The sequence below is a fragment of the Macrotis lagotis genome, chromosome 1 (genome assembly GCF_037893015.1).
Source record: "Macrotis lagotis isolate mMagLag1 chromosome 1, bilby.v1.9.chrom.fasta, whole genome shotgun sequence".
NCBI classification, from domain to species: Eukaryota; Metazoa; Chordata; class Mammalia; order Peramelemorphia; family Peramelidae; genus Macrotis; species Macrotis lagotis.
This window is the reverse complement of record NC_133658.1, coordinates 144,737,622-144,764,916: the sequence shown is the minus strand read 5'-3', so window position 1 is coordinate 144,764,916 and position 27,295 is coordinate 144,737,622. Positions and strand designations below refer to the sequence as shown.

Sequence of the window (27,295 nt, the reverse complement as noted above, 5' to 3'; positions counted from 1 at the left end):
TTTTCTGATCAATAGTGTGATTTAAAATATTTAAAATATTTTTTCATTTATCATGACTATTGATAGCTTTGATTGCTTCTTCTGAAAACTGTTTATATCCTTACCTTATGAATTGTATTCTTAGAAATTTAATTCAGTTTTCTGATATTTGTCCTTTGTTCTCAAAGAAGACCAAGACATCAGGGAAATGACACCATGACATGCACATGAATTGGATTTGAGTGAGCGTTTTGCTATGCTCTCTTTCTCCTCTACAGTCATCTGGGTCCCAGTGGCCAGATATGAATCAGGATGCCAGGAGATGATCCTGGATATGAGGCAATCAGGGTTAAGTGATTTGCCCAAGGTCACACAGCTAGTAAGTATCTGAGGTAAGATTTGTACTCTGGTCTTTCTGACTTTCAGGTCTATCCACTGTGCTTTCTGGTTGCCCCAATATATAGAGAGAATATACAGAGAACTCAAGTTCTATATATAAATATATTTAAGAAATGAGACCTTTGTCAGAGAAACTTGCTGCAAATTTTCTCTCCCAGTTTCCTGCTTTCCTCCTAATCTTTGCAGTACTTGTTTTGTTTAATATGAAACCCTTTTAATTTAATACAATCGAAATTATTCATTTTACATCTGTAGAGCTCTCTATCTCTTGTTTGTCCATAAATTTTTCCTTTATTCATAGATCTGATCGGTAAAGCATTCCATGCGATCCTAATTTGCTTATAGCACCCTTTATTTATAAATTATGTACCATTTTGACCTTATCTATACAGTATGAGATGTTGGGTCTGCATCTAGTTTCTGCTAACAGTATGTGTCAAAAAAAACAAATTCTATTCCAAAATTTTGATCTTTGCACTTATCAGATATTAGAATACTCTGGTCTTTTGCTACTGTGCATGGTATACCTGATTGTGGAGATTCACCACCCTATTTCTTGGTCAGTATCAGATTGTTTTGATTAACCACTTTGTAATACAGTTTGAGGTCTGCACTTCTAGACTACTTTCCTTCACAATTTTTTCCCACTGATTCCCTTGATATTCTTGACCTTTTGTTTTTTCAGAAGAAGTTATTAATTTTTTCTAACTCTATAAAATAATTTTTATTAGTTTGGTGTGGTAAATTAATTTAGGAAGAATTGTCATTTTTATTATATTGGCTCAATCTGAATATGAGCTATTAATATTTTTCCAACTGATTAGATCTAACTTTGTGAGAAAAGTGTTTTTTTTTAACTAGTTCCTGGACTAGTCTTGGCAGGTAGACTCCCAAGTATTTTATAGAGTCTGCATTTATTTTATTTTATATTTTTTTTAGGTTTTTTGCAAGGCAAATGGGGTTTAGTGGCTTGCCCAAGACTACACAGCTAGGTAATTATTAAATGTCTGAGGCTAGATTTGAACTCAGAGACTCCTGACTCCAGGGTCAGTGCTCTATCCACTGTGCTACCTAGAGGTCCCGGCATTTATTTTAAATGGAATTTCTCTATCACTTCCTGCTGGACTTTGTTTGTAATTATATTACTTTTTTGAACACTTTCGCTAATATGTTTTTAAAGATAGGGTTTTTCCCCTATTTCTTTTCAATGTGTGTCTGTATATAAAACAATATAAAGCAATAACACAAACAGTTTATATTCTTTGTATTCTATTTCTGTTGATTGCCAAAACTCATTATAGAATCTTAGGCGTTGAAAGCAACTTTTACAGATCATCCCACTCAACTCCAATCTAGTGTGAGAATCATCTTTACAATAATAATATAGCCAAAGTATTGTGTCTTGAAAAGAAAACATAAAAGTCTTGCTTTATCTTTAGAATATCTTCCAATGTCTAGAAGCAATAAAATAAAAGGGGGGCATATGATTTTATCTTTATCGAGCATTTTATAGTTGATTCTAATAATCTAGTTCTGTAGACAGATATTATCACTCAATGATTACTTGTTCTAAAATTGAATGAACTATTTTGATAGGTAGCAAGTTTCTCATTCCTGGAAGACTTTAAGCAGAAGTTAGATGAGTACTTGTTGGGAGTATTTAAGAGTCCCAGATTTAGAAGGGACTTCATATGTCATGACAGTCCAATAACTGAATAAACAAAATTCAATAATTAAACAGTAATCTTATACAACACCCTTGAAAAGTAATCAACCTCTTTCAGAGGGATCTATTACCTTATGAGGCAATTCATTTCAAATTTAGGTAGTTCTAATTATTATTTTCCATATATCAAGCCTAAAGAAAGGCTGTCTCTTTGCAACTTCTACCTGTTGCTCCAAGTTTTATACTGAGGACCAAGCACAAATTTAATCATTCTTATATCAGAACCCTTCAAATATTTGAAATCAGTTATCATGTCCCTTCTCACCACAAATCTTTATTCTTTCCAGATTAAACATCCCTCACTCCTTTGACTGGAGAACTAAACATGGTTTCTAGCTTCCTTAGTATTCTTGTTGCTTTCCTTCAGATAAGCTCCAATCTGTCAATGCCCAACCTAAACTGTACCATAGAAATGAATACTATTCCAGATGTAGTCTGACCATGTAAGTATTAATTACTAATTCTGAACCCTGTGCCTCTTTTTTTGGTTTGGACTTGTGATTATATTGGCAAGAAAAATTTCCAGGGAGGAAACTTCCTCTATCAATATAGACTAGCCAATTGCTTTGCCTCTTATAGTCTTAAGGTTGACTGGAAGCTATGACTAGCCTAGGATCACACAGCTACCGGACTCAAATCTAGATCTTCCTAACTTAGAGGCCTACTCTCTGTTGTCTATTGATGGATAACCATTATAGAGTGAATTGGTGCTTCAAGTAAAGTTTAGTCTAGATTATATTCCTTCCAGCTCTGGGGATTCTATGAATACCTTTGACAAATAGTCAGTCAACCTTTTCTTGAACACCTCTAGTGAAAAGGAACTTATTTCCTTAAGAGTCAGTCTGTTTCACTACTGGACAGTCCTAAGTATTTCTTATGCTGAGCCAAAAACCTATGTCCTTGAAATCTGTACTCTCTGGTCCCTAGTTCTGTCTTCTGGAGTAACATAGATCAAATCTACTCTTTATTTCTATTGAAAGTCTGGCAAATATTGAAAACAATTATGCTCTACTGAGCCTCTCCTGGTCTATGTTAAAGGTTATATAGACTTATCAGAGTTGGAAACAATCTCAGAGATGATCTAACCAATTGTATGATACCTAAGCAAGCATTCACCTTACTACATACCTAACACACTGGTCATTCAGGCTTTGCTTAGAGACTGCTAATGAGGGAAAATTAGTCAATTACTTAAGTAGTTCCTTCTGCTCTGGAGAGCTCCAATTGTGAAAAAATTATTCCTAAAACCCAATTGGCTTCTTTGCCAACTTCCACCCAATGGTTTTAAAGTTCTACCCTTTGGGATAGGTCAAGGGATTCCAAGTCCTCTTCCATGTCACAGTCCTTTAAATACTTCAGGATAGTCCTTGAAAGTTGAAACATCTTCAGTCTCAAGTCTGCCTCTAGCCTATCCAATCCAACTGATTCTCACCTAACATGATCTCTAGACACTTCATCACCCTGGTTGCTCTCTCTTGTATATTTGCCAGCTTATAAATTTACTTTTTAAAATATGACCTGCAGAACTGAACACAATATTCTAGCTATGGGTTTGACTAGGGTGGAGCAGAGCTGAATTATCACCTTTCTAGTCCTGTACATAGTATTCTGTCTCTTATAACATAAAGCAACCCAAGGCTGAATTTTTTATGGTTTTTGGCTACAATATCACAACATTGACTCAGAGTAGCTTATAGTTATTTAGTCTTACCATCCTTTACTTATGAAAAAGAATAAGTAAAAATATTAATTTAATTGGGATCTTTGACACATGGGGTCATGAAGAGTTGAACACTGAATAGGAACTGAAAAAGGATTGAATAATAACAACAAAACTGATAGAGCTTGGGACTGAAAGCTTTGAGTCAAAGCAACTCATAGATTTGCAATAAGTCTAAATAAATGAGGGCCAAATCACATTAAAAAATAGGTTAAAATTTCTTTGCTAATTAGTTTCAGGATTAGGCCTCTGAATTGTTGCTGAACTTTTAATTTGAGCAATAAAGGGAGACCCAATCTCAAAATAAATTAATTGTATCTAAAGCATCTTCCAATCAACCAGTCAAACAACGTTGTCCAAAAAAAAAAAGGAATTTAATTTGATCTGATATAACCTATTCTTAAAGAAGTCACATTGGTTCTTCATGATCACCGCTTCCTTTTTGAAATGATCAGTAGCCCTTTGATAATATGTTCTAGAATTTTCTGGAAACTGAAATTAAATTCACTGGCTTAAAATTTGCAAGGTTTTTGTGGGGGGAGAGGAAGACGGGTGGGGGGAACTAGTCATCTAGTCTAGACAACAAGATGGTGTGTTGGAGGTAACATTGGGGAAAATATTTGTTCTTCTCCAGTTCAACAATATCTCTTCCATTCTCTAGTCTATTATGGATCAATGATGGTGAATCAGCAATGCATCTGATTGCCCTTTTAATACTGGAGAATAAATTTCCTTTGTGTCTTCATCTAGTCTTTATGACAAAAGGGCAGCTTTATAAGATTCTTTATAAGATTCTTTTATCTCATTATCTGCCCCCCCCACTTTAATTTATTCCTCTTTCTAACTTTCCTATTTCTGCTGACAGTATCACCATCCTGCCAGTCATCCACTATGAAGTTATTTTTGACTTTTTACTTCTGGATTTTCACATATATAATCTATTGCCAAATCAGTCTAACATTCTCAACATCTTGTATCTATCTTCTTTTCTCCTCTCTCAAATGTATTCTCCACAAAGTAGCCAAATTGATACCTCTAAGGCACAGGTTTGACTGTGTCATTCCCCCTCTCAAGGAACTACAATGGCTCCCTATTGTCGCTGGAAAAAGACAATCTTCCTTTGGGGGGTACTTTAAGCCATGACTGGACTCCAGCTTGTCTTTCCAAGCTCGTTACACAAGAGTCCTTTATGGACCCTATATATCAGTCCAAGTGGATTATTTAATATTGCCTGTATATAACTACCACTTCTGGACTGTGCCTTTGCACAGATTGTCTCTCACACCACCTGAAATGCACTCTTCCATCTCTTAGAATCCCTAGCTTCTTTCAAAGTTCAGAAATTTTTTTGCTACTACCTATAGGAAGCCTCTCTTGATATGTTTGCTAATTCTTTCTTCCCTCAAATGATCACATATGGATATGTGCTATCTTCTCATTACAATATAAAGTCCTTAAGGATGGATACTGCTTTTCTTTTTGATTTTATCTCCAGTGCTTTGTAGTACTGTAATTTTTAAATATTTATTAGAATAAGTCACCTTACTAATATCGGATACTTATTTTAGGTACCAATTCTCTATTAACCATTTTAATATTGTCTTTTACAGTCCAAAGAGCAATTTTCTTGCAGACAAAACAAATGCACAGTAATAGTTCAGCTGCTCTACCTAATGTCCCCGTGTACTCAGAACAGTGATTTAATTCCTCTTGGATTCCAACCATCCCTTTGTTGTTCTTAATTTTCCTTCTAGCCTTTGCTCATTCTGAACTTTCAACCACCCCCCACTACTATTCTAAACTTTTGTATTTAATCATCTATAACCTATCTTTGCTTCCAACTGTGCTTTTTTTAGGGATCCATTTGGTCACTTAATTCTCTGTGCAAAAACATCTGTCTCTTTAGAGAACTTTCTCTTTTCCTCCATTTCTATGTCATGAGAATATCATTCTTGAAAGTTGCCCATCTCTTCTGGGCTAACTTGTCCTTTACAATTTCAGTCCATAAAATTCATAACTGTTCTTATCCTGACCCATTTGAAATCTCCTTTCCTCAAATTTTAAATTCATTTCAAGGTATGTTCAATTTTCTCCTTTTCTATCACAAACTTTTAGGTGGAATGGTCACTCTTTTCTAAGGTTTATATTAATTTCATTTCTATAATGTGTTATCAATGGTGAGAATCAGATCCAGAATAGAGTTTTTTCTATGTTGATTTCTTCACCTTTTGAAGGATGAAGGTCAGTGACCACTAAGGCCAAGAAAAGAAATTATAAAATACTCCCCTTTTGACATAGTGAGAGAACTCCAGCAAATATCCAGATAATTGATATCCAGATAATTGAAGTTTTCTATTACTCTAGAATACTCTGCCAATCCTGTGATTTCTTTCTTTAACTTTTTCATCTAGTTCCTCTTTCTGTTTAGGGTGTCCTTGTATGTTCTGAAGACAATTTAGCTTGTTTCTGTTTCTCTTGATGTTTACTAAATGTTTTCCACCATGCTTCTCCCTGGGGGTGTCAAGATTTTCCTCACTAGATTTTTCCCCTTGAGATCAGGGACTGGCTTTTTTGCCTTTTTTTTTTTAAAAAAAACCTTTTCAAAGTTTACTACCTTTCCTCAATTTTTTTTCTCTAGTATTTCTAATACTGTTAAAAGAGTGATAATAATGGATTTCCTTGCTTTACTTTTGATCTTAAGGGAAAAGTCATTTATTATATTGATTTCTAGAGTTTTTAATAAAAATCTGATTATATTTTGCCAAAATCCTTTCAAGCATCTATTGACACCATAGTTTTAAAAAACTATTTCTACTGTTAAGATGGTTTATTGTATTTCTAGTCTTCCTTTTGTTGAACCAATCTACATTCCTTGTATAAACCTTCATACAACCCTGGTCATAATATATAACCTTTATAATATGTGGTTCCAGCTTATGTGATACTTTAAAATTTTTGCAACAAGTGAGCAGAACTAGAATACTGTACATAGTAACAATGATATTATAAGAATGATCAGTTATGAAAAATTTAGCATCTCTGATCAATACAGTGATCCATAACTATTCCAGAGGAATTATGATGAAAAATGCCATCTACCTCCAGAGAGAGAAATGATGAATTCTCAGCCCAGATTGAAATATATTTTTGACTTTATCTTTCTTGATTTTTGTTTTTGTTTTGTAACATAGCTAATGTAGAAATATATTTTGTATGACTTCACATGTATAATGGGTATCATATTTTATGCCTGTCTAATGAGTAGGAGAGGTTTAAGAAAGGATTTGGGATTAAAAAAAAACCTTTGAGATCCAGAATTTTCATTTGTCTTCCTATCTAATAGTTTTATTTCTTTACCCTTAATCCTAATTTCTCATACACAAAATGATTAATGTGCAAACATGTAAAGAGGGAAAAGCTGCTTATATCACAACAGTTTTATACATTTATGAAATGCAATCACTTTATCCACCTCAATAGTTCAAAAAGCATTAAGCATGAAAGGAACAATAGACTATCACCCTATCTATAACTGATTAATTATAAAATGAGAAGAACAATAATAATACTGAAATGTATATAGCTCTTCAGGGTTTATAAAAACACTTTACACCTGAGGCACAAAAGAACCCTTTGATCTCTACTTTATTTGATTTGTTTTTCCTACTATGTGTATACTATGAGATATTTAGTTTTTCCAATATATAAGTTAATTTAGAAACCATAATATGAATAATCATATTTTATCTCATAGATATTCCTAAGATTTGATATGATTGGATCTAAGATTAGAATACAGTTCTGGTAAGGTATATCTTATTCTAAAGAAATGGGATGGGTAATAATGGAGGTTCATCTGGGTGACAAGAAGAACACTATAAATTAAGAAGATATATTTTTATGTGGAAATCTGAGAATCAGTAAAGTTTAGTATGGCAAAGAGCATTTTGTTAAAGAACAAAGAAAGAAGGACTTCTTGTGCCAACACAACAGAATGAGAAAGGAACTCCCTGAAGTCTTCCCAAATTCCCCTCCAAACAATCTTGGAAAAGTGCCTCAGAGAAGTCACATGTCTCCAGAGAAAATTACAAACCACCTGCCCCTTAACTCTTCAATCCATTCGCTACAGAGCTGCCAAAGTGATATTCCTAAAACACAGATCAGAACATGTCACTCCCCTACTCAATAAATTCCATTGGCTCCAGGATCAAATATAATTACTCTGACATTTAAAGTCTTTACAACTGGCTCCAACCTAGCTGTCTAGCCTTATTATATATTACTCACTTTCAAGTACTCCTTGATCCCACCAAATTGACTTTCTTCCTGCTCCTCGCACACACAACATACCATTTCCCATCTCCATACCTTTGTATAAGCTGTCTCCCATGAATTCCTCACCTCTGCCTCTTAGAATGCCTAGTTTCCTTCAAAGTTTTGTTCAAACATTACCTCTTAAAAGAGGCTTTTCCTGACTCCCCTGACTCAGCTACTAGGGTACCTCCCTTTCAAAACTACCTGGTATTTAGTTTATATATATATATTACCCTTTGACTCAGGAATACCAGTACTAGGTCTATATTCAAAAGAAATCATTTAAAAAGTGAGAAAAGTTCCATTTGTTCAAAAATATTTATAGTAATTCTTTTTTGTAAAGGCAAAGAATTGGAAATTGAGGTGATGCCCATCAATTGGTGAATGGCTGAACAAGTTATGGTATATAAACATTATGAAGTAGAATTATTTTATAAGAAATCATGAATGGTCAGACTTTAGAGAATCATGGAAAGAATTACATGAACTCATGTTGAGTGAAGGAAGCAGAATGAAGAGAACATTGTACACATTAACAACAACATTATGAGTTGATCAGCTATGATAGATGCAGTTCCTCTCAGCAGTTCAGAGATCTAGGACAACCCTGGGAGACCTGTTATGGTAACTTTATCCACATCCAGAGGAAAACAAAACAACAAACAACCAAAAAAAACTCAACACAGAAACTGAATGGATACTATGTCCATTTTTAAAAATTTCTCTTATGTTTTTCCTTCCTATCCCATAGTTTTCTTTCTTTACCTGCAATCCTAATTCCCCATACAAAAATGATTAATGTGGTAAACATGTTAAATACAAATGAACATGTACAATTTTTACTAGACTATTTGTCACTGAGGAGAGGAGGGTGGTAGAAAAAGGTGTGACATATATATGCAATTTATTCTACTCAAGTAAAGTAAATAAATGTTGGAAAACTTTCAGAACATGTAATTGGAAAAATAAAACATCAAAACAAAAAAAAAGAAAAATGTGGAATTCAAAAATATGTAAAAGGATTAATGCTTTTAATGTAATTGGAAAATAAATTAAAAAAAGAAATTCTAATTCTTTGACTCTGAAACTCTGGGTTCCACAGCCTTAGATAAGATCTGTCCTTACTAAAACAAGTCTTTCCTACTAAAATGGGGAGTTAAGGACAAAAGAAGTTTTACCTGCAGTTATCAAATTTTTATCCCAGATGTATTTTTTTAAAAAATCTTAAGACTTGATGTCACCCAAGACCTTGGAAAAGATGCTTCTAAGGTATAACAATTTCAAAGTAAATCCTTTTGTATCAATATATTAACCTAGTTTTAAATGCAATGTAATACCACTTTTCAAGTAAGACATAAAATTTAGGACTTGTCTGATTACTCTGGAAAACCAAACCTGAAACCTAACTAAATTTTTGTCTTCCTAAACTCCTCTGTGGTTTAACTAGATTGAGCAACTTTTCTACTTCCTGTATTATAATCAGTCATGTATAGTTGCTGTGCGGATGTTAACTAGCTGTCACATGTTTTGCCACAGAAACCGTTATATCAGGATAAGATAAAGTATCATATGTGGGCATTTAAACAAAGAATGTTCAGTTATTAAACATTAGCTATCATAGATCAAGTATCCGCATTCACAAATCTTCCCTTCCTACCTTACACTCCTCCCTAGGCCCTACTCCTTCAAAGTACAAAATCTTCTGCTATCCTACTCACTATATTTTCTTCTATCCCCTCCTGTTGTTAACAAATTCCCCTTTGCTCTTATATCTCTTTGCTTAAGTCTTGAGGGGGCAGGGCAGTAAAGGACCTGCTCCAAGTCTTCCCATATCCTAAGCCTAAGCATATCAAAGGTACTTAAGAAGCCTTTACTTTCCAGAACTCAGGGATTGGGAGCTTAATGTCTGCTCCAAAGGTGGAGTATCTTCTGGGTGTGCTTCATCCTACTGTTAAATGGCCCTGAATTCTGAATTTAGTCCAGGTTTCAAGTATCCATCATCATGTTATTCTCTCTCTCTGCCCTCAGGGTCTCAAAATTATAAACATCCTAGGCCTCTGGGGGCCCTAAATAGTCAAAGAACCCTTAATGACTCTGTATTCAGACATCAAAAGTGGTTTATCCATTGGACCTCTGATCAACTAGTAAGGATTTTTCCACATGCTGTGGTGGCCAAATTCTCAGGTACGATATTTTTCATCCTAGAGATTCAGGTAGAGTAAATGACTTCGGAAGTGAAAATCCTCTCCCTATTTTATGTATCCCTTTATGCTCATCCTTAATTATCTCAGTCTTCTTCAAAAGTCTTCATCTTCTTTGACTCTCCCATTCTACTGTATCTTCTAAAACTTCCACCCTATTGTTAATTCCCCTTAATCCTGGATTTCTTGACTTTCTCCAGAAGACAATGTATCTCTGGTTTCCCTCTTTAGTCCTGGATACTCCTTCTCTAATAAATTCCAAAAAATTGGGTCAAGAGGAAGAGCAAACTGATCATTGGACACCATCATTTGACAACCTCTCCTCCATTGAGGATCACTCCATCTACTTCATTTCACTCTAGAATGTAGCTAAGAGGCACAGCACCAATAATACATGAGTTCAAATATTGCCTCAGGACATTTTCTGGCTCCATGATCCTAGAATACCATACACACACACACACACACACACACACACACACACACAGCCCTGGACTACAATGACCTACTAGTGGGTCTGTCTGCCTCAAATCTTTCTCCACTCCAATTTTCCTAAAATAAAGGTCTGACAATGCCATCACCCACCCCTCCTCAATAATTCCATTAGTTTCCTATTGTTTCCAAGATCAAATACAAAATATTCTGTTTGGCATTAAAAGTCCTTTATAACCTATTTCTCCTATTTTCCTTACATTACACTCTCCAATATGTACTCTTAAATCCAGTGGTATTTAGCTCCTGACTGTTCCACCAAAAAAACACCACTCTATCTGGGCAATTTCCTTGGCTACCTCGCCCCCCACCTGAAAAGCTCTCCCTCCTCTGTTTTAACTACTGACCTCTCTGGCTTCATTTAAGTCCCAACTAAGATCCCACCTTTTAGAGGAATCCTTCCCCAACTCCTCTTAATTCTAGTGCCCTCCTCCTGTTAACTATTTCTTATTTCTCCTGTTTATCGTTTAATTTGTATATCTATCTGTATGTTGTCTACCCAAATAGATTGAAAACTCCTTGAGGGTAGAGACTGTCTTTTGTCACTTTGTATCCCTACAACTTAGTACAGTGAATAGCACATAATAAGTGCATAATAAATGTTTATTAACTGGTTGATTATGATCTGCATTACAGACGAAATGATACTACTCTGAAGTATAGAAGTAGTAGTGTTCCATGTCAATTTAAATATCTCAGAATTGCTCATTTTTCTGTACTACAAACCTTTAGGAGTCTGTGTGTGTATTATGCATATGTATATACTAAATTAAGATTATAAAATATGGTTTAGCTTTTCTTGGAATCAAAGAAACTTTAAGCATGTGATACAGCTGATCTTTGGCTATGCTCTTCATTTGTATTAAATGTTTCAGTGTTCATTCTTCTCGGCCAGTTCTCCAACTTCTTTATTCATATAGCTAATTCCAGAACTCACATGATGCAAAAGTTAAATCAAATAGTTCTTACTTCTTATTACAATGAAAATGCTGATCATGAAAACTGAGCAGAAAGTTTGATTTGGAAGGAATCAAAGTTCAGTAGATTTTACTGTCTGAAGTCAGACCTTGGCTAAATTGCTCAAAATAAGTGAGAAACTTGCATTCTACATTGTATTAATGGTCTTGTATTGCCTAACTTTCTCCTTAAAGACTTGAAGCCTGTCTCCCTTTGAAGACACTACCTTGTGAAACTTAAAAGCTATAGAAACTAATTTAGTAATGAAATCTTCTTAGATTTCTATCAGAAATAAAGTTTTTTCACTAGCATTATGAACACTTCAGTATTATTCAGTCATGTCCAACTCTTCATGACACTCATCTGGGATTTTATTGGCAAAGATACTGGAGTGGTTTGCCATTTCCTTTTCCAGATCATTTTACAGATGAAGAAACTGAGGCAAAGAAGGTTAAGTGACTTGCCCACAGTCACACAGCTATTTAAGTATCTGAGGCCAGATTTAAACTCAGGAAGATGCCCAGCACTCTATTCACTGTGCCATCTAGCTTCCCCATTATGGGCTCAGTCACAAGCTATAAACAATGCTATTTGTCCAAATTATTCACCCCTGCAGCTGGTATGCTGCTACAATAATAACTAAATTGTGGCACTAACTTATTAAAGCACCTGCCTTTCCTTTCTTTTAAATGCTAAATTACAAAGTATAAAATTTACATATACTCCTTTATGCTGTTTTCCTTAACTTTTCAATGACTATAACTTGTTGATTATTTGTTTGTGAAATTGTTTGCTATGTGAAACAAAATTTGTAAAAAAATATTTACTTAGTTGGTTTCTTTTCTCTTTAAAATCCTCCATGGCTATCATTGTTATGTAATTCAAGGCAATTTATTAATGTGGTTAGCTTCTATTGAGAACCATACTATAAAATGAAATTTCTAGTCATATAGATTAAAAAGGAAAATGAAATTCAAACTAGTCAGAAGAACTGAAACAGCTGTGATCCAGTAGCAACTCTAGTATCATCCAAGTATGCCTGGTCAAAGACAGGTTTACATGGTGTTTGAGGGAGTATCCAACTTTGAGTGTAATTGTTCTTCCTATTCTAAAGGTACTTGGTTTTATCATTTTAGAAGTAGTTAGTTAAAAGTGATCAAAGCATAATTTTCATCAGTTATTAAGCTGCTTCTTTGTTGAATAGAATAATAGCAAGAGTCTCTTGGGAAGACATTTCCCTCAATATTGATATTGCTAAAGGTGAATGCAACAGAACTGGTCAACTGTAAATTTTTAAAAGATTACAAGTAAGTCCCAATTCACTCACCTGGAATGTGTCTACCACTCGATGAAGGAACTCAATGACAAAAAGGGGTGGCACCTCTGTCTGGATCACAGCCACAAAAAAGATCTTGTGGCGATAAACACTTAAGAGATAGTGATGAGGAGTAGGAATCACAGGAGGCACATTTTCTGCCTCAGTAGCTCTCTCCTGGGCCTCAAAAAAGTAATCACAAACAGAACGACTAACCACACTTTTCCAGTGCTTCTCGAGAAAAATATCCCCAGAGGAGTTGATCAAGAACAGGCTGTGAATCATGATGAGAGAAGGAAAGTCTTTTTTCTGTATAAATGACTCAGGGACTTGATTCAACTCTGGAAAACAAAATGAGTTAAGTAAGAGAGTGATGCTTTATCTGTCTGGAATACCCACCCTCTCCTTTTTAACACTATCCAAATAATGCCTATCCATCAAAAATCATGAGACATTCCAACCTCTCAATAATACTAATAGCTACTTTCATTTTTTTAAACAATTATTTGTGTGGTTTCTGGTAGTAATTGATTATAAATCATCTTGCATAGTATCTCTTCTATTATACTGAATTATCATTTCAATCTTTTATTATTTCATTTTGAATGCACTTACTTATTGACTCCCAAAAGAATGTAAATTATTTACGGGGAAGTACTCTGCCTTACGTTTGCCTGTACTCCTTATTTAACAAATATAGGTTCCCAAAAGTTTTAGTGTAATGTTTTAAACATTGATCATTTAAAAACTAATTGAAGCTTTAAGCTCTAATAACTTTTAAACACTGCACTAAGGCTTTTGCAACACCTTGTATTAGGAGCTGACTGTAAAAAATACATTGTACTAGGTATGAGAAAGCTACAAAGTTTTGATAAAACAAGTAGCCACTTATCCTGAAAAAGTTTTGTACTCTTACCTTGATTCACAAGGTACATTTAGTTCATAATCATAAATTGTAAAGCTTAAAAATTCAAGATGACCTAATCTCTTTGTTTTACAGCTATGTAAACTGAGTCCCACTAAGGATAAGTAATTTGCCCCAGGTTCAACGAGTAAAAACTGGAATCTGGTTTTAACATCAAGTTCTGTTATTTCCACTATACTCCTGTAGCCTAGTCTGTCACAAAATGCAGCTTTAACCCATTCAAGCTCAACGCTGTATAGACACCCTGTCTAGCTGCCTTAGGTCAATAGTTTATTTTACCAAGTTGACCATACTCTACACAAAAATTAACTTTCTGAGGTTTAGCAGTTCAGACTTTTACTGCCACAGCAACATCCCTTTATCTCTGAGAGAGAAAGAGGGAGGATAGAAAGAGAGAGAAAGGAAAAAAAGAGAAAGGGAGAGAGAATGAGGGGGAGGGAAGGAGGGGGAGAGGAAAAGAAAGAGGGAGACAGAAAGGGACTGGGAAAGAGGGAAAGAGAGCTAGTTTTCAATATGGCTGAGCAGGGGCAGGGGTGAGTTCTACTTAAAACTGTTACAAAGCTCCTCAATGGCTCAGCTCCCCAAAGTTACAAAGGAAAAGGAGCAGGAGAGTGAGAACCTCAGCAGGTGATAGGAATGGAGGGAGGAGGTGGCAAGGGAGTAAGGGATGGAGGGATGAAAGGATGGAGGGATGAGGGAGGGATGGAGGGATGGAGGATGGAGGGATGAGGTTTGGAAGGATGAAGGGATGGAAGGATGGAGGGATGGAAGTTTGGAGGGATGGAGGATGGAGGGATGGAGGGATGGGGGAATGGAGGAATGGAGGATGGAGGGATGGGGAATGGAGGGATGGAGGATGGAGGGATGGAGGATGGAGGATGGAGGGATGGGGGAATGGAGGATGGAGGATGGAGAATGGAGGATGCAGGGATGGGGGAATGGAGGATGGAGGGATGGAGGATGGAGGATGCAGGGATGGGGGAATGGAGGATGGAGGGATGGAGGATGGAGGGATGGAGGATGGAGGGATGGAGGATGGAGGGGTGGAGGAATGGAGGATGGAAGGATGGAGGATGGAGGATGGAGGATGGAAGGATGGGGGAATGGAGGATGGAGGGATGGGGGATGGAGGATGGAAGGATGGGGGAATGGAGGATGGAGGGATGGGGGAATGGAGGATGGAGGATGGAGGGAGGTGGATGGGTGGCTGGGTGGCGGGGTTGGAGACAGTGGACGATGCCAGACCCGGTCATCCCACGCGGTGGGCCCGGCTGACACGGCAGGAGGGATGGATGGGGAGGGGAGGGCTGGGCGGAGGACCGGAGTACGGGCCTTCCCAGGTTCCATCGGTCCGCTGCCATGGCAACGAAGCTTGCCACCCCCTTCCCTGCCCGCAGGCTCCCCCACCCCCGCCCCCGCCAGCTCCGGGCAGGCTCCCGAGCCCCCGGCCCGGCTTCGCCTTGGCGCGGAGCTCTCCTCCCCACCCCCTCCCCGCACGTCGCCCTCCGGAGGGTCGGCTTCGGAAGCCGGGCACGACCCTGGCTCTCTCCGTCGCCCCCGGGAACGCGCCGCTTCCCCTCCGAGCCCCGCCCGGGGCCTCCCCGGACCCTCGGTCCCCGGCGGACGAGGTGGTCGCGCCGCCCCGGCCCGGCCCGGCCCGGCCCCGCGCAAACCCAAGGCCCCTCACCCGGCTCCGGCCGCCCCGCTCCGCCGCGCTCGCAAGCCCCGCCCCCTCCCGTCATCGCGCCCCGCCCTCCCCTGCGCTCATTGGCCCAGGCGGCCGCCCCGCGCTCCGCCCTCAGAGCAGCGAGAGGAGGGAGTCGCTGATTGGGTCTGTCATTCTTCTCCTCCTCCGCCCTCTGGCTGGCCCCGCCCTGAGGAGCCTCCTCCAGGGCCTGCGGGCTCCGAGCTGGGTGATGGGTTGCGTTGGTGCCACCTGTGATTGGGGCTGCCCAGTCGCTCGGGCCTCTGATTGGCCGGGCGGAGAGGGCGGCTGGGCGGAGCCCGGCGCTCTGGGGCAGGTCTGCGGGAGGGTGCCCTATTTTCAGCATCCTGGGCAGCTGAGTGTCGCAGCTTCCCGCATGGAAACCGGGGCAGGACGAGATGCCAGCTTTGAAGCAAGTCCATCCTATGCACAATGTGCGCAGGGAAACTATTTATTTGATCAGCATGGGGGATGGACCTACAGCCAAGAACCCGGGGTTCGAATTCTGACCACCACATATTACTTGTATGACCTTGAGCAAGTCTAAGCATCTCAGCTTCCCTGTCTAGAAAATGAGGTGGTTTTAGACTAGATGATTCCTAGGGTCCCTACCGGCTCTAAATCCCATGCATGATTTTAAATGTTTAGCGATTGGCAGATCTGATTTCCAAAACCATTCTTTACAATTGACTGAGCTGTTTCACTCTTATGTAATGCTGATGCAGTGCCTAAAAAGACTAAACTAGATAACGCAGTGATACAACAAGGGGCTGTGGACTTGGCGTTTAGGAGAGCTCATTCCATCTCTGCCAATAACTGGTTGAGCGACCCTGGGCAAGTCACTTCCCTTTCTGGCTCTCAGTTACTAATAGGATGGTTTGTAAGAAAAACAAAGAGTTAAAAAGTAAAAGACACTGTCGGGAACAAGTCATGCCAGACTGACCTCATTTCCTTTTTTGACAAGGTAACTAGACTGGTAGGTCAAGGGAATGCTGTTAGGCATGATCCACCTGGATTGTGGTAATTCTGTTTGGTAAACATTACTGAATAGGAGGCACTGCAGTAGGAACTGGGGAGAAAAGGGCAAAAATGAAAGTCTTTTGCTCACAGATTTTTACCTTCTTCTTGGGGCATAGGACATGTGCAGAGATGAATATAATAAAAGATAGGAAGTGAAGATAGGGAAGACAAAGGTACGGAAAAGTCTGAAAAGAACTAGGTTGCTTGACAAAATCCCTCAAAGTTATACTTTTGAACAATCTGTAGAGATCAAAACTAAAAGAAATTATATGTTAGGTGAACTCAGGACTGGTTGAACAGTGTAATCATTAACGCAAGCAACTCTGTCAAGTTAGAAGGAAATCTACAGAGGAAGAAGCATCCCAGAGATCTTGGTCCTATGACACTCAACATTTTCTTTTTATTAATTGCTTTCTTGAAACCATAGATGGCACTTTTTGGGCCAAATTTGCCAATGTTTAAGCTGAGAGAAATAGCTAATATAATAGGTGACAGAGTCAGTATCTAGAGACCTAAACAACACAAGATCAAATCTACTTTTTCTTCTATACTGCAAGAATCTGTAATTTCTTTGTTATTTATATTCCCTCCATGATGCAGCTCTTGTGTAAATTAGTAGGTAGTCTTTGAGAGATGTTGTGTCCCTAAAATTTATTGCTCTATAGCCAACCTTTCTAAAAGTCACTATACTGAATTTATTTTCTATTTTTCTTTATTATTAATATTCATTTTTAGAATATTAAGTTCCAAACTCTCTCTCCCTCTTACTTGCCCCCACCTATTGAGAAGGCTTAAACTGAATATACAATCATGCTTCAAATATAACTTAATGATGAAGTATGACTCTTGGGCCTTTACCCCAAATATCAATGAAATAAGATCCAACATATACAAAAATAATCATAACAGTTCTTTTTTAAGAGAAAAGAACTGGAAACTAAAGGTGTCCCCATCAAAGGGTTAATAGCTGAATAAAATATGGTATATGAATGCAATAGAATATACTACCATGAAGAAAGGAAAAGTTCCAGAGAAACCTGAGAAGACTTGAATAACCTCATGAAGGGTGAAATGAACAGAAACAGGAGAACAATTTACACGACGACTGCAATATCATTAAGGAAAACAACTGTGAAAAACTTAAGAACCTGGATCAACACAATGGCCACCAACATTTTTGGAGGACTGATGATAAGGCATATTATCCACCTCCTGAGAGATGCGAAGGATCCAAAATACAAAATAAGACATAAATTTCCAGTCAGAGACAACGTGGAAATACAGTTTGCTTAAGCAAAAAGAACAACAAAAACCTGTGTATTTGTTTCAGAGTTTTTTGTTTTTATTTTTAAATTGGAGATAGAGGAGTAAGAGGAGAGAATTAGAGATAAGTTAGCAAAAAAAATAAGTCAATAAAAATTTATTAGGCACCTACTGTGTGTCAGACACTGTACAAAGTATTGAAGATGAAAGAAAAGGCAAAAGATAGCCTCTGCTCTCAAGAAGCTCACAGTTTAAAGGGAAAACCAGCAAGCAAGCTAGATACAGGACAAATTAGAAATTATCAACAGAGGGAAGTCATTAGAATTAAGAAAGGAAATTATTGTTTGTTCTTCATTCTCAATGAGAATCAATGAAAGTGCTATCTTGACTTGTAAGTGAATCAGATTTAAGTGAGGCAGAGTTGTGCAAAGTCATGTCTTTCTCTCCACCAGAATTATGAGAATCTAGAGATAAGACAAAAGTCAAGATGACTGACAATGACCCAGTATGCAAAGGGTGACCTTGGCAATTTTCTTGAAGAAAGGGAAAAAAATTAAAAATCTGTGTTGGAAACTTTAAAAAAAAAACAGAAGAGGGGTAGCTAGATGGCACAGTGGATAGAGCACAGGCCCTGGAGTCAGAAGTACCTGAATGCAAATCCGGTCTCAGACTCTTAATAATTACTTAGCTGTGTGGCCTTGGGCAAGCCACTTAGCCCCATTTGCCTTGCAAAAACCTAAAAAAAAAAATCCAGAAGAATAAGGAAAAGAATGCTAGAATTACAGACAAGAACAATTTTGTGAAAGTTATGTGTTGAGTTTATATATTACATATAATTTACATTATATATTTACATATATTGTTTTGTTTTTGCAAGGCAATGGGGTTAAGTGACTTGTCCAAGGTCACACTGCTAAGTAATTATTAAGTGTCTGAGGCTGGATTTGAACTCAAGTCTTCTGACCTCAGGGCCAGTGCTCTATCCACTGTGCCATCTAGCTGCCCCAAATTTATTATATATTTTAAAAGAAAAGCAAGCTGTATATAAAAGGTTTACAATTTCATGTACAATCCTTTTTTCTGATCTATTACATACAAGAAAATGCTAATTTTATTTGATATTTCTTAATTTCATAATTTTTTTTAAATTCTATAAAAATCAGGTACATTAGTCCTCAATCTGCAAACATACAGTCAATCGATCTCTGAAAGCCTTCCCATCTTGATAGGACATGTCTAAGCATTGGGCACAATTTTCAAGAAGTCAAAAAAAAAATTAAGTGGGGCAGCTAGATGGCGCTGTGGATAGAGCACCACCCCTGAAGTTAAGACCTGAGTTCAAATTTGATCTCAGACACTTGATACTTACTAGCTATGTGACTCTGGGCAAATTACTTAATCCCAATTGCTAAGGCTTGTCTAAGATCAAGAGGTTTTTTTTTTGGGGGGGGGGGGGGGTGTGCAAAGAAGTCAAAGCAAAATTGTCTCATTTTTCAGTCGGTTCTCATGAAAAGTGACCATAAGTTTAGGTGTGGCTCCAAGAAGAGACTCCAGAGAAAGACCGAGCTAGACTCACAAAGAAAGAACTGCCAATGCCATGATGTTCATGTTTGTTTTGTACCAAGTCCAAACACTCCACCATGCCACCGCCCCTGATAAGAAGTAAATGCTATGACTCTCCCATTTTGGAAGCTGCCTGCCAAGTGACAGACATAAAGAAACTTATTGTTGTAGAGACTGCTCCTGACCTTTTTGGTTCAGTAATAAATATATATCTGATATTTTAATGCTGACCTCTACATCTCTGCTTGTGTAATAATAGTGTATTGAAGGTTACCCTGTGTGTGGCAGTGTCTTTAGTAAATAAAGTGGTGGGCTTGGAGTTAAGCTTTGGGTTCAAATACTGCCCCAAATGGTGATTTTGAAAACCTGAAAAAGTCATTTAATTTGGTGTATAGGGCAGCAGATGGCATCTTCCTGAGTTCAGATCTGGCCTAAAACACTTATAACCCCAGGTAAGTCACTTAACCCTAAGCTGGAGAGGGAAATGGCAAACCACTCTAGTATCTTTGCCAAGAAAACCCCAAATGTGGTCAGGAAGAGTTGGACATGACTGAAAACTATCTAACAACAAACAACAAAATAAAATGGTGGTTATGGTATGTCTACCTCATGAAGTAGCCATGTGGCTCAAATAAAGTAATTCATGATGTGATTTATAAGCCTTCAGTGCTACATGCTTCAGTCAGCTCATGTGTGGCACAATCAAAAGAGCTACCCATTGCCCTGCAGATTATGTTTCCTAAAGAAAGGAGCTGTCTTGTTTCACTTTACTGGGACCTTGTGATTTCTGACATAACAACTTCTTACATAAGCATGTACATGTTAAGAAAGCCCAGACATTGTGGAAACTAGAATGGGGGCAGGTGAGTAGTTTTTCAAATTATTTGCTAAAGATGAAATTCTACTGCTAAAAAGCTTCTATGAAAAAAAAAAGACTATGGCAATAGTCCAGGTATATGTTGATGAGGGTTAATACTAGAGTAACAACTGTACAAGTGGAGAAAAGGAAATTGTGCAAAAGAGATATTGTGAAACTAGAAATAAGATTTAGCAACATATTAGATATATGTAGTTGATGAAATGAGGAGCTGAGTGTGACACTGAGGTTGTGAGTATGGGCAACTGGGAGAAAGGATGATATCCTTGAAGGAAGTAATAAGGAAGTTAAAGAAGAAAGTAGATTTTATGGGGTAGCTAGGGGGCACAGTGGATAGAGCACCAGTCCTGGAGTCAGGAGGACCTGAATTCAAATTTGACCTCAGACACTTAGTAATTACCTAACTGTGTGACCTTGAGCAGGTCACTTAACCCCACTGCCTTGCAAAAAAAAACCCCAAAACAAAACCAAAAAAAAAAGAAAGTAGGTTTTAGGAGAAGATAATAAATTGAATTTGGGATACGTTGAATATGTGATGTCAACTAGATATCTAACTTGATCTATCCCAAAAGCAGTTGGTGATGCAGGATCTATCTCAGGAGAGACAAAGGTTGTATAATTAGACTTGGAAAAAAGGGGCAGCTAGGTGGCACAGTGGATAGAACATTGGCCCTGGAGGACCTGAGTTCAAATCCAGCCCCAGACATTTAATAATTACCTAGCTGTGTGACCTTGGGTAAGTCACTTAGCCCCATTGCTTTGAAAAAAACAACTAAAAATAATTAAATCTAGAAACATTTGTATGGTGATGACAATTGAATCTATAGAAGCTAATGACATCACCAAGATAGTGTAGATGGTCCTGAAACAGGACCTGTCCTGAAACAGATGAAGATCCAGCAAAGGAGACTGGAAAATGGCCATTTAAGAAAGGGGAAAGAGAACCAGGAGGGAGCAGTGTACTGAAAACCTAGAGAAGACATGTTCAGGAGGAAGTGGTGACCAGTGGTGTCAAAGGCTCTACAGAATGTGATCAAGAAGAATGAGATTAGGAAAAGGCCATTAGATTTGGCAAAAATAGATTGCTGGCAACTTTGGAGAGGATACTTTCAATGGAAAAAAGAAGGTTGAAATTCAGACTTCAGAGGGTTTAAAAGTAAGTGAAAAGAGGCAAAGAAAAGGACTTTCTTAAGGAATTTAGCAAAGGAGGGAAAACTTGCAGGGATGGTGAGAGAAAGTGGAGACTTTTGAACATTAGGGGAGACACTGGACTTTTTGTAGGTACCATGGAAGGAACCAGCAGATAGGGAAAGATTAAAAATTAAAAAGAGAGTAGGAATGTTAGTGGGGACAATCTCCTGGATTCTCAATGGGATGGGATCCAGAATGCATGTAGTGTATTAAATTGTCTTAGGGAGGAGGGTGGAAGAGAGAAAAAAATTGTAACTTAAATCTTACTTAAAAATGAATGTTAAAAAAAAGATACTTGTAAAAGGTTATCTCTACATCAGAGATAGGAATGAAAGAGGAAGTAGTAGGGGAGATGTCTGAGTGATGTGAGATAAGGAAGAAGGAGAGTTCTCAACAAAAGGCTTCAAATTTTTTTTTCCAATGAGGTGGGAGAGAAGGCAGGTTTAAAAGTGGAGTGGAAAAGGGATTCAATGGGAAGCTGGAGGAGGTACTAAAATATTTGAAAGAGCTGCTGTAGTGAGTGGCATAAAGAATCAGTTAGGGGTGCAGCTAGGTGGTGTAGTGGATAAAGCACCGGCCCTGGAGTCAGGAGTACCTGGGTTCAAATCCGGTCTCAGACACTTAATAATTACCTAGCTGTGTGGCCTTGGGCAAGCCACTTAACCCCATTTGCCTTGCAAAAAAACTAAAAAAAAAAAGAAAGAAAAGAAAAAAAAGAATCAGTTAGGGATGTGTAAAAGAATGGCCTCACTGCAGGGAGAGTCCAGTTGAGATTATGTAATATAAAGTTGCAGTGGATCCAATCACAAATTCTCTTTTTTTTTTCTCTAGCTTTATTAAGCAGCACATGAATAAAGGTAAAGAAATCAGATAATGGGAATAATCCAGAGGATCTGTGATAGAACAGGGGATAAGTGATTAGAGCTGAGTTGGTTTACAAAGGAATTGGGAAAGCAGGAGGATGTTACCAGTGCAAGGTTGATGGCCTATAAGAAAACTGAGGGGTAAAGGGAATGGAGGTTACAATGATGACCAAAAAATAGAGTTAGAAGGTCATAGAGAAAGATGGAATGATAAGAGATTATTATCAAATAAAGGCATTTTGGTATTCATGAATATACACTTCTATGAATATAGAAGTAGAACAATTGTGGATTATAGCAAGATCAAGAATATATCGTATAAAGTAGAATGAAGTAGATCTTGGAAATGGAATAAACTGAGGAACTACGAAGTTAGACCATTTGAAGGAAAATTCAACATTTTATATATATATATATATATATATATATATATATATATATATATATATAATGTATATGTATACATGTTGAAATCCCTTAACATGAGAGTAGGAGTTGGGGAGGAAAGAAGGACTGTGATTTACAGACTGAACTCATTGAGGCAGGAAGGGGAATGTATTGAGGTATTAAGGTATTATTATCTATTGCTAATAGCTACCAGGATCACCATTGAGTGATAAATTTGTATACTATGGATCTCAAAGATGTTGTTGAGTGATGGTAACAAGAGTCTCTGGAAACGGCAAAAGGAAATCCTCTACCATGACCACTGAATGTTGGAGGTTTGTGAGGTATGAGTGACAATCTAATTTGTGCTTGAAAAGACTACCAGAGATGTAGAAGGGGGCTAGCTCTCAGTCATTTCCAGAAACTGGAAACAATGAAAATAGAAAAAGTCTAAGATAAAACAAAGTTAGTTAATTATGGAAAAGGCATTTAGAAGGGTATGGTGGAAGGGGTGGATAGATTTGGAGTGGGATCCTCTGGGGTTTGGGTTGAGAAGTAAGGGAGTTGGTTTGGGGAATTGAGGTTTGTACATAGGTAGTGAGAGCTTCATAGGAATGAGATGATTGCGGGGTGGCTAAGTGGCACAGTGAATAGAGCACCGGCCTCGGAGTCAGGAGTACCTGAGTTCAAATCCCACCTCAGACACTTAATAATTACCTAGCTGTGTGGCCTTGGGCAAGCCACTTAACGCCATTGCCTAGCAAAAACCTAAACAAACAAAAATAAAAAGAATGAGGTGATTAGACTAATTCAAAGTCCTTCCTCCATATTATGGCTAGTAATGATGTGTCCTAGGAGGCTCCCAACAAAGAAGCTGGGAATGTGAGGAAAAAGACCCTGAGGAATCTGAGTAGAGGGCAGGAGGTGTCAGTATGAGGTGGATAATCTAACTAAGGCCCTATGGCAAAGGAGGAAGGCTCCTGAATTCAGTGATTAAGCCTGATATGACTAATAATTCTAAAGAAGGACCTGGGATGAAGATAGAAGTTATTAGGTTGACAGCTCAGCCTGGGAAAGCCTTGGGGTGGGGGGAGAATCTACTGGACTGTAAGCTTCAAAGGAGTCAACAGTATAACATGAAAACCAAAAAAGAGTTAATGCTTTACTTGCTGTATTAAGAGAGGAGCAGCACTCAGGTCAAATCCCCACCCTTGGTCAGATAACATCTGAAGTATTGTGTTCAATTTGGTATACCACATTTTATGAAGGAGGCTAAGAAACTGGCATGCTTCAAGAGTAGGGTAACAAGAAGAATGAGATGATTTGAGACCATGACTTTGTAGGGTACATTTTTTTATTTCACCCCTCATAAAATGCAGATCTGGAAAAAGACTACCAGAAACCCATAAACAGATAAAAAAAATAATAAAATATTTGAAATAGCCTATTAACTCTCCTTGGAAGGGAAGTGAATTTAGAGCTGCTAGTAGGTCACACTCTGATCATCCAGGTCTTCTACTGGAACATGATTCCCCCCACCCCAAGACTCAGTGCCACTCTCATGTTTGGTTCCCCTAGAAAGCAAACACTTTGGGGCTACCAGACAGGCTACCCTTCTCATTAAGGAAACCTTCACTCACTACCTATATATCTAAATAATACATGGCAGTAATAGAAAGGCAAGGTAAGTGGTTTACTCCTCCATCTCATAGTTTTATTACTTTTCCTTACTCTATGGAGGCTATGTGGACAGTCCTCTTCTATCTCCAAAGCATGTTGTTCACAATTTTCCCTTTTCTCCTCTAAATCATATCTTACAACTCTTGAACCCAGAGTTTCTTTTAAAGTAGAACCCAAGACTGCATTGCTCAAGCTATTTCCCCTCTAAGCTAGAATGCTGGATTCAGGGATAGTGCTACCTATAAAATTTAGGTTTCCTTTCCTCTACACAGGATGTCCAGGAACATTTTCTATGAATTCCCCATATTGGGCCCTGTGGATGAGTAACTTGTTTACTACTGTAGTATGCTCTGCAAGAATTCATGAAGCTTTTCTACTATCCCTCCACTGTTTCCGTCTTTTGGGTTGAGGAATTCATTATCAGTTCATAGGATCAGCTTCCTGGTCTCTGACCTTTACTCAGAAGGGGAAACAAGGGCATCAAGCAGCTATAAACTTGAAGCCTGTGAACTCCCTTTTCTGGCCATCTGGGCAAGCACATGAAGTTTGAGTCAGCCATCATGGACTCCTGTTTAAGTGGAAGATTAAAAATTCCTTCCCTTTCCCCCTGCCCAATCCATGTACTCCAAAGGAAAAGTTTAAGAGAAAAAGCAAAAAGAGGATAAGCTGACTTTCTTTTGTAGGTCATCACAGAGGAATGACTCCTCCAACAAGAATTTTTCTTCAGCCTGGCCAACCAAATCATCTTGGTTACAATTTCAGGCACTGAATATCATTTTCAAGAAGCTACAATGTAATTTCCTTGACACATACCAGCCATTTCATATTGTTGCAGCCTTAGGCTCTGAAACTTAATCAGAAATTATCTTTGTCCTTTTAATCGAGTGTCAATGGTCATGACTATATACCCATAGGAAGAGACAAAAGCTTACCACCAGTAAGATTATCATGTTAATTGGAAAACTCTACAGATGATTCTTACCCTCCTTAAATAAATAATTGATAAAAATTGTAAAAAGCAGAGGATCAAGCACCCGTCTCTAACCATTCCAATGGAGACTATTATTGACTCTTTTAAGAAAACGTTCTAGAATTTTTCTAGGAGGTGAAGTCAAACTTATTGGTCTACAGTTTTCAGGTCCCATTTCTCTGTCTCTCTCTCTCTCTCTCTCTCTCTCTCTCTCTCTCTCTCTCTCTCTCTCTGTTTCTCTCTCTCTCTCTCTCTCTCTCTCTCTCTCTCTCTCTCTCTCTCTCTCTCTCTCTCTCTCTCTCTCTCCCCACCCTCTCTTCAAATTAGGACAGTCAGTACCTGTTCCATTCTCCATGATCCTTCACAGATCACTGACAGTGATACAGCAATCATACCTGCCAGTTCTTGCTATTCCCAGGGATGTAATTCATCATCCAGGCCAGTTGATTTGAACTCCTCAAGGGCAATTAGGTACTCTCTTGCTATTTCCCTACTTACTTTGAACACAAAAATCATTTTTTCCCTGACTTTGGCAGTCCAGAGATCATTATCTTGAGCCAAGAAAACAGAAGCAATGTCTTATCTCCATCATCAGTTATAATTCTCTTATCTACTAATCCTGCCCTTTCTTTTAAAAAATATTTATTTTATTTTGTTACATTTTGAGTTCTGTCTCCCTCCCTTCCTCCCAACCCCACATTAGAGAAGGCCAATATCTCACACACACATACACACACACATACACACACACACACACACACACACACACACACATACACACAGACATATTTATATAAGTGGAACCATACAATATGTACTTCCATATATTGGTCCTTTCTCTGAAGGTAGTTAGCATCTCCCTTCAGAGATCCTTTGCTATTTATTTGCATATTCATATCACTCAGAATAGTTTAGTCATTCATAGTCACTTTTCAAACAATATTGCTGTTACTTTATACAACATACTTTTGGTTCTACCAGTTTTACTTTTCACTATTTCTTGCAAGTCTTACTATTTTTTTCCCCCTAACATCAATCTGCTCATCATTTCTAACAGCACAATGGTATTCCATCACAACCAAATATCCTCAATAGATGACCATCCCCTCAGTTTTCAGTCCTTTGCCACAACAAAGAGAGCTACTATAAGCATTTTAAAACATATATGTTCTTTTCCTTTTTCCCTGATCTCCTTGGGAACTAGAAATAATAGTGGTATTACAGAGTTAAGGAGTATACACAAAGGGGGCAGCTAGGTGGTACAGTGGATAGAGCACCAGCCCTGGAGTCAGGAGTACCTGAGTTCAAATATGACCTCAGACACTTAATAATTACCTAGTTGTGTGGCCTTGGGCAAGCCACTTAACCCCATTACCTTGCAAATATCTAAAAAAAAAGAGTATACACATATTTCCCACATGCCCTCCAATATTTGTAATTTTCTCTAGTCCCATCCTTTTCTCACCATGTAGTTTCAACTTTTTTTGTTAACCTTTTCCAGTCATCAATCAATCTGAATCTTAAGATTATTAATAGGACAATGCCATATTTTTGGATTTATCTTCTGCAATTGGACCCTGCCTCTATCTTCAGTATACATATATTTAAAAAATCTAAGTGGGTTGGTGAGGTCCCTATGCAATCAACATGGATTTGCGTTTAGACAATTATCTTCTTCTTCTCTGGAATTGCTTCTCTTTGTGACTTTAGTACTTTGTTTTTGAGAGTTTCTCATCCCTTTTGGATCT

The 27,295-nt window shown here is 38.0% G+C and overlaps 1 protein-coding gene across 2 annotated transcripts in view; it reads right to left on the bottom strand.

Moving 5' to 3' along the window:
* LOC141504193 (AP-3 complex subunit mu-2) overlaps positions 1–15,747 on the bottom strand; it is a 38,907-nt gene extending 23,160 nt beyond the window's left edge. For both annotated transcript variants that reach the window (XM_074209023.1, XM_074209024.1), the window contains exons 1-2: positions 15,716–15,747; positions 13,116–13,444 (exon numbers count right to left, since the gene is read on the bottom strand). In XM_074209023.1, the coding sequence (XP_074065124.1) occupies positions 13,116–13,388 (273 nt within the window). In that variant the 5' untranslated portion in view covers positions 13,389–13,444; positions 15,716–15,747. The remainder of the gene's footprint in view (positions 1–13,115; positions 13,445–15,715) is intronic.
* Positions 15,748–27,295: the final 11,548 nt, after the last annotated feature.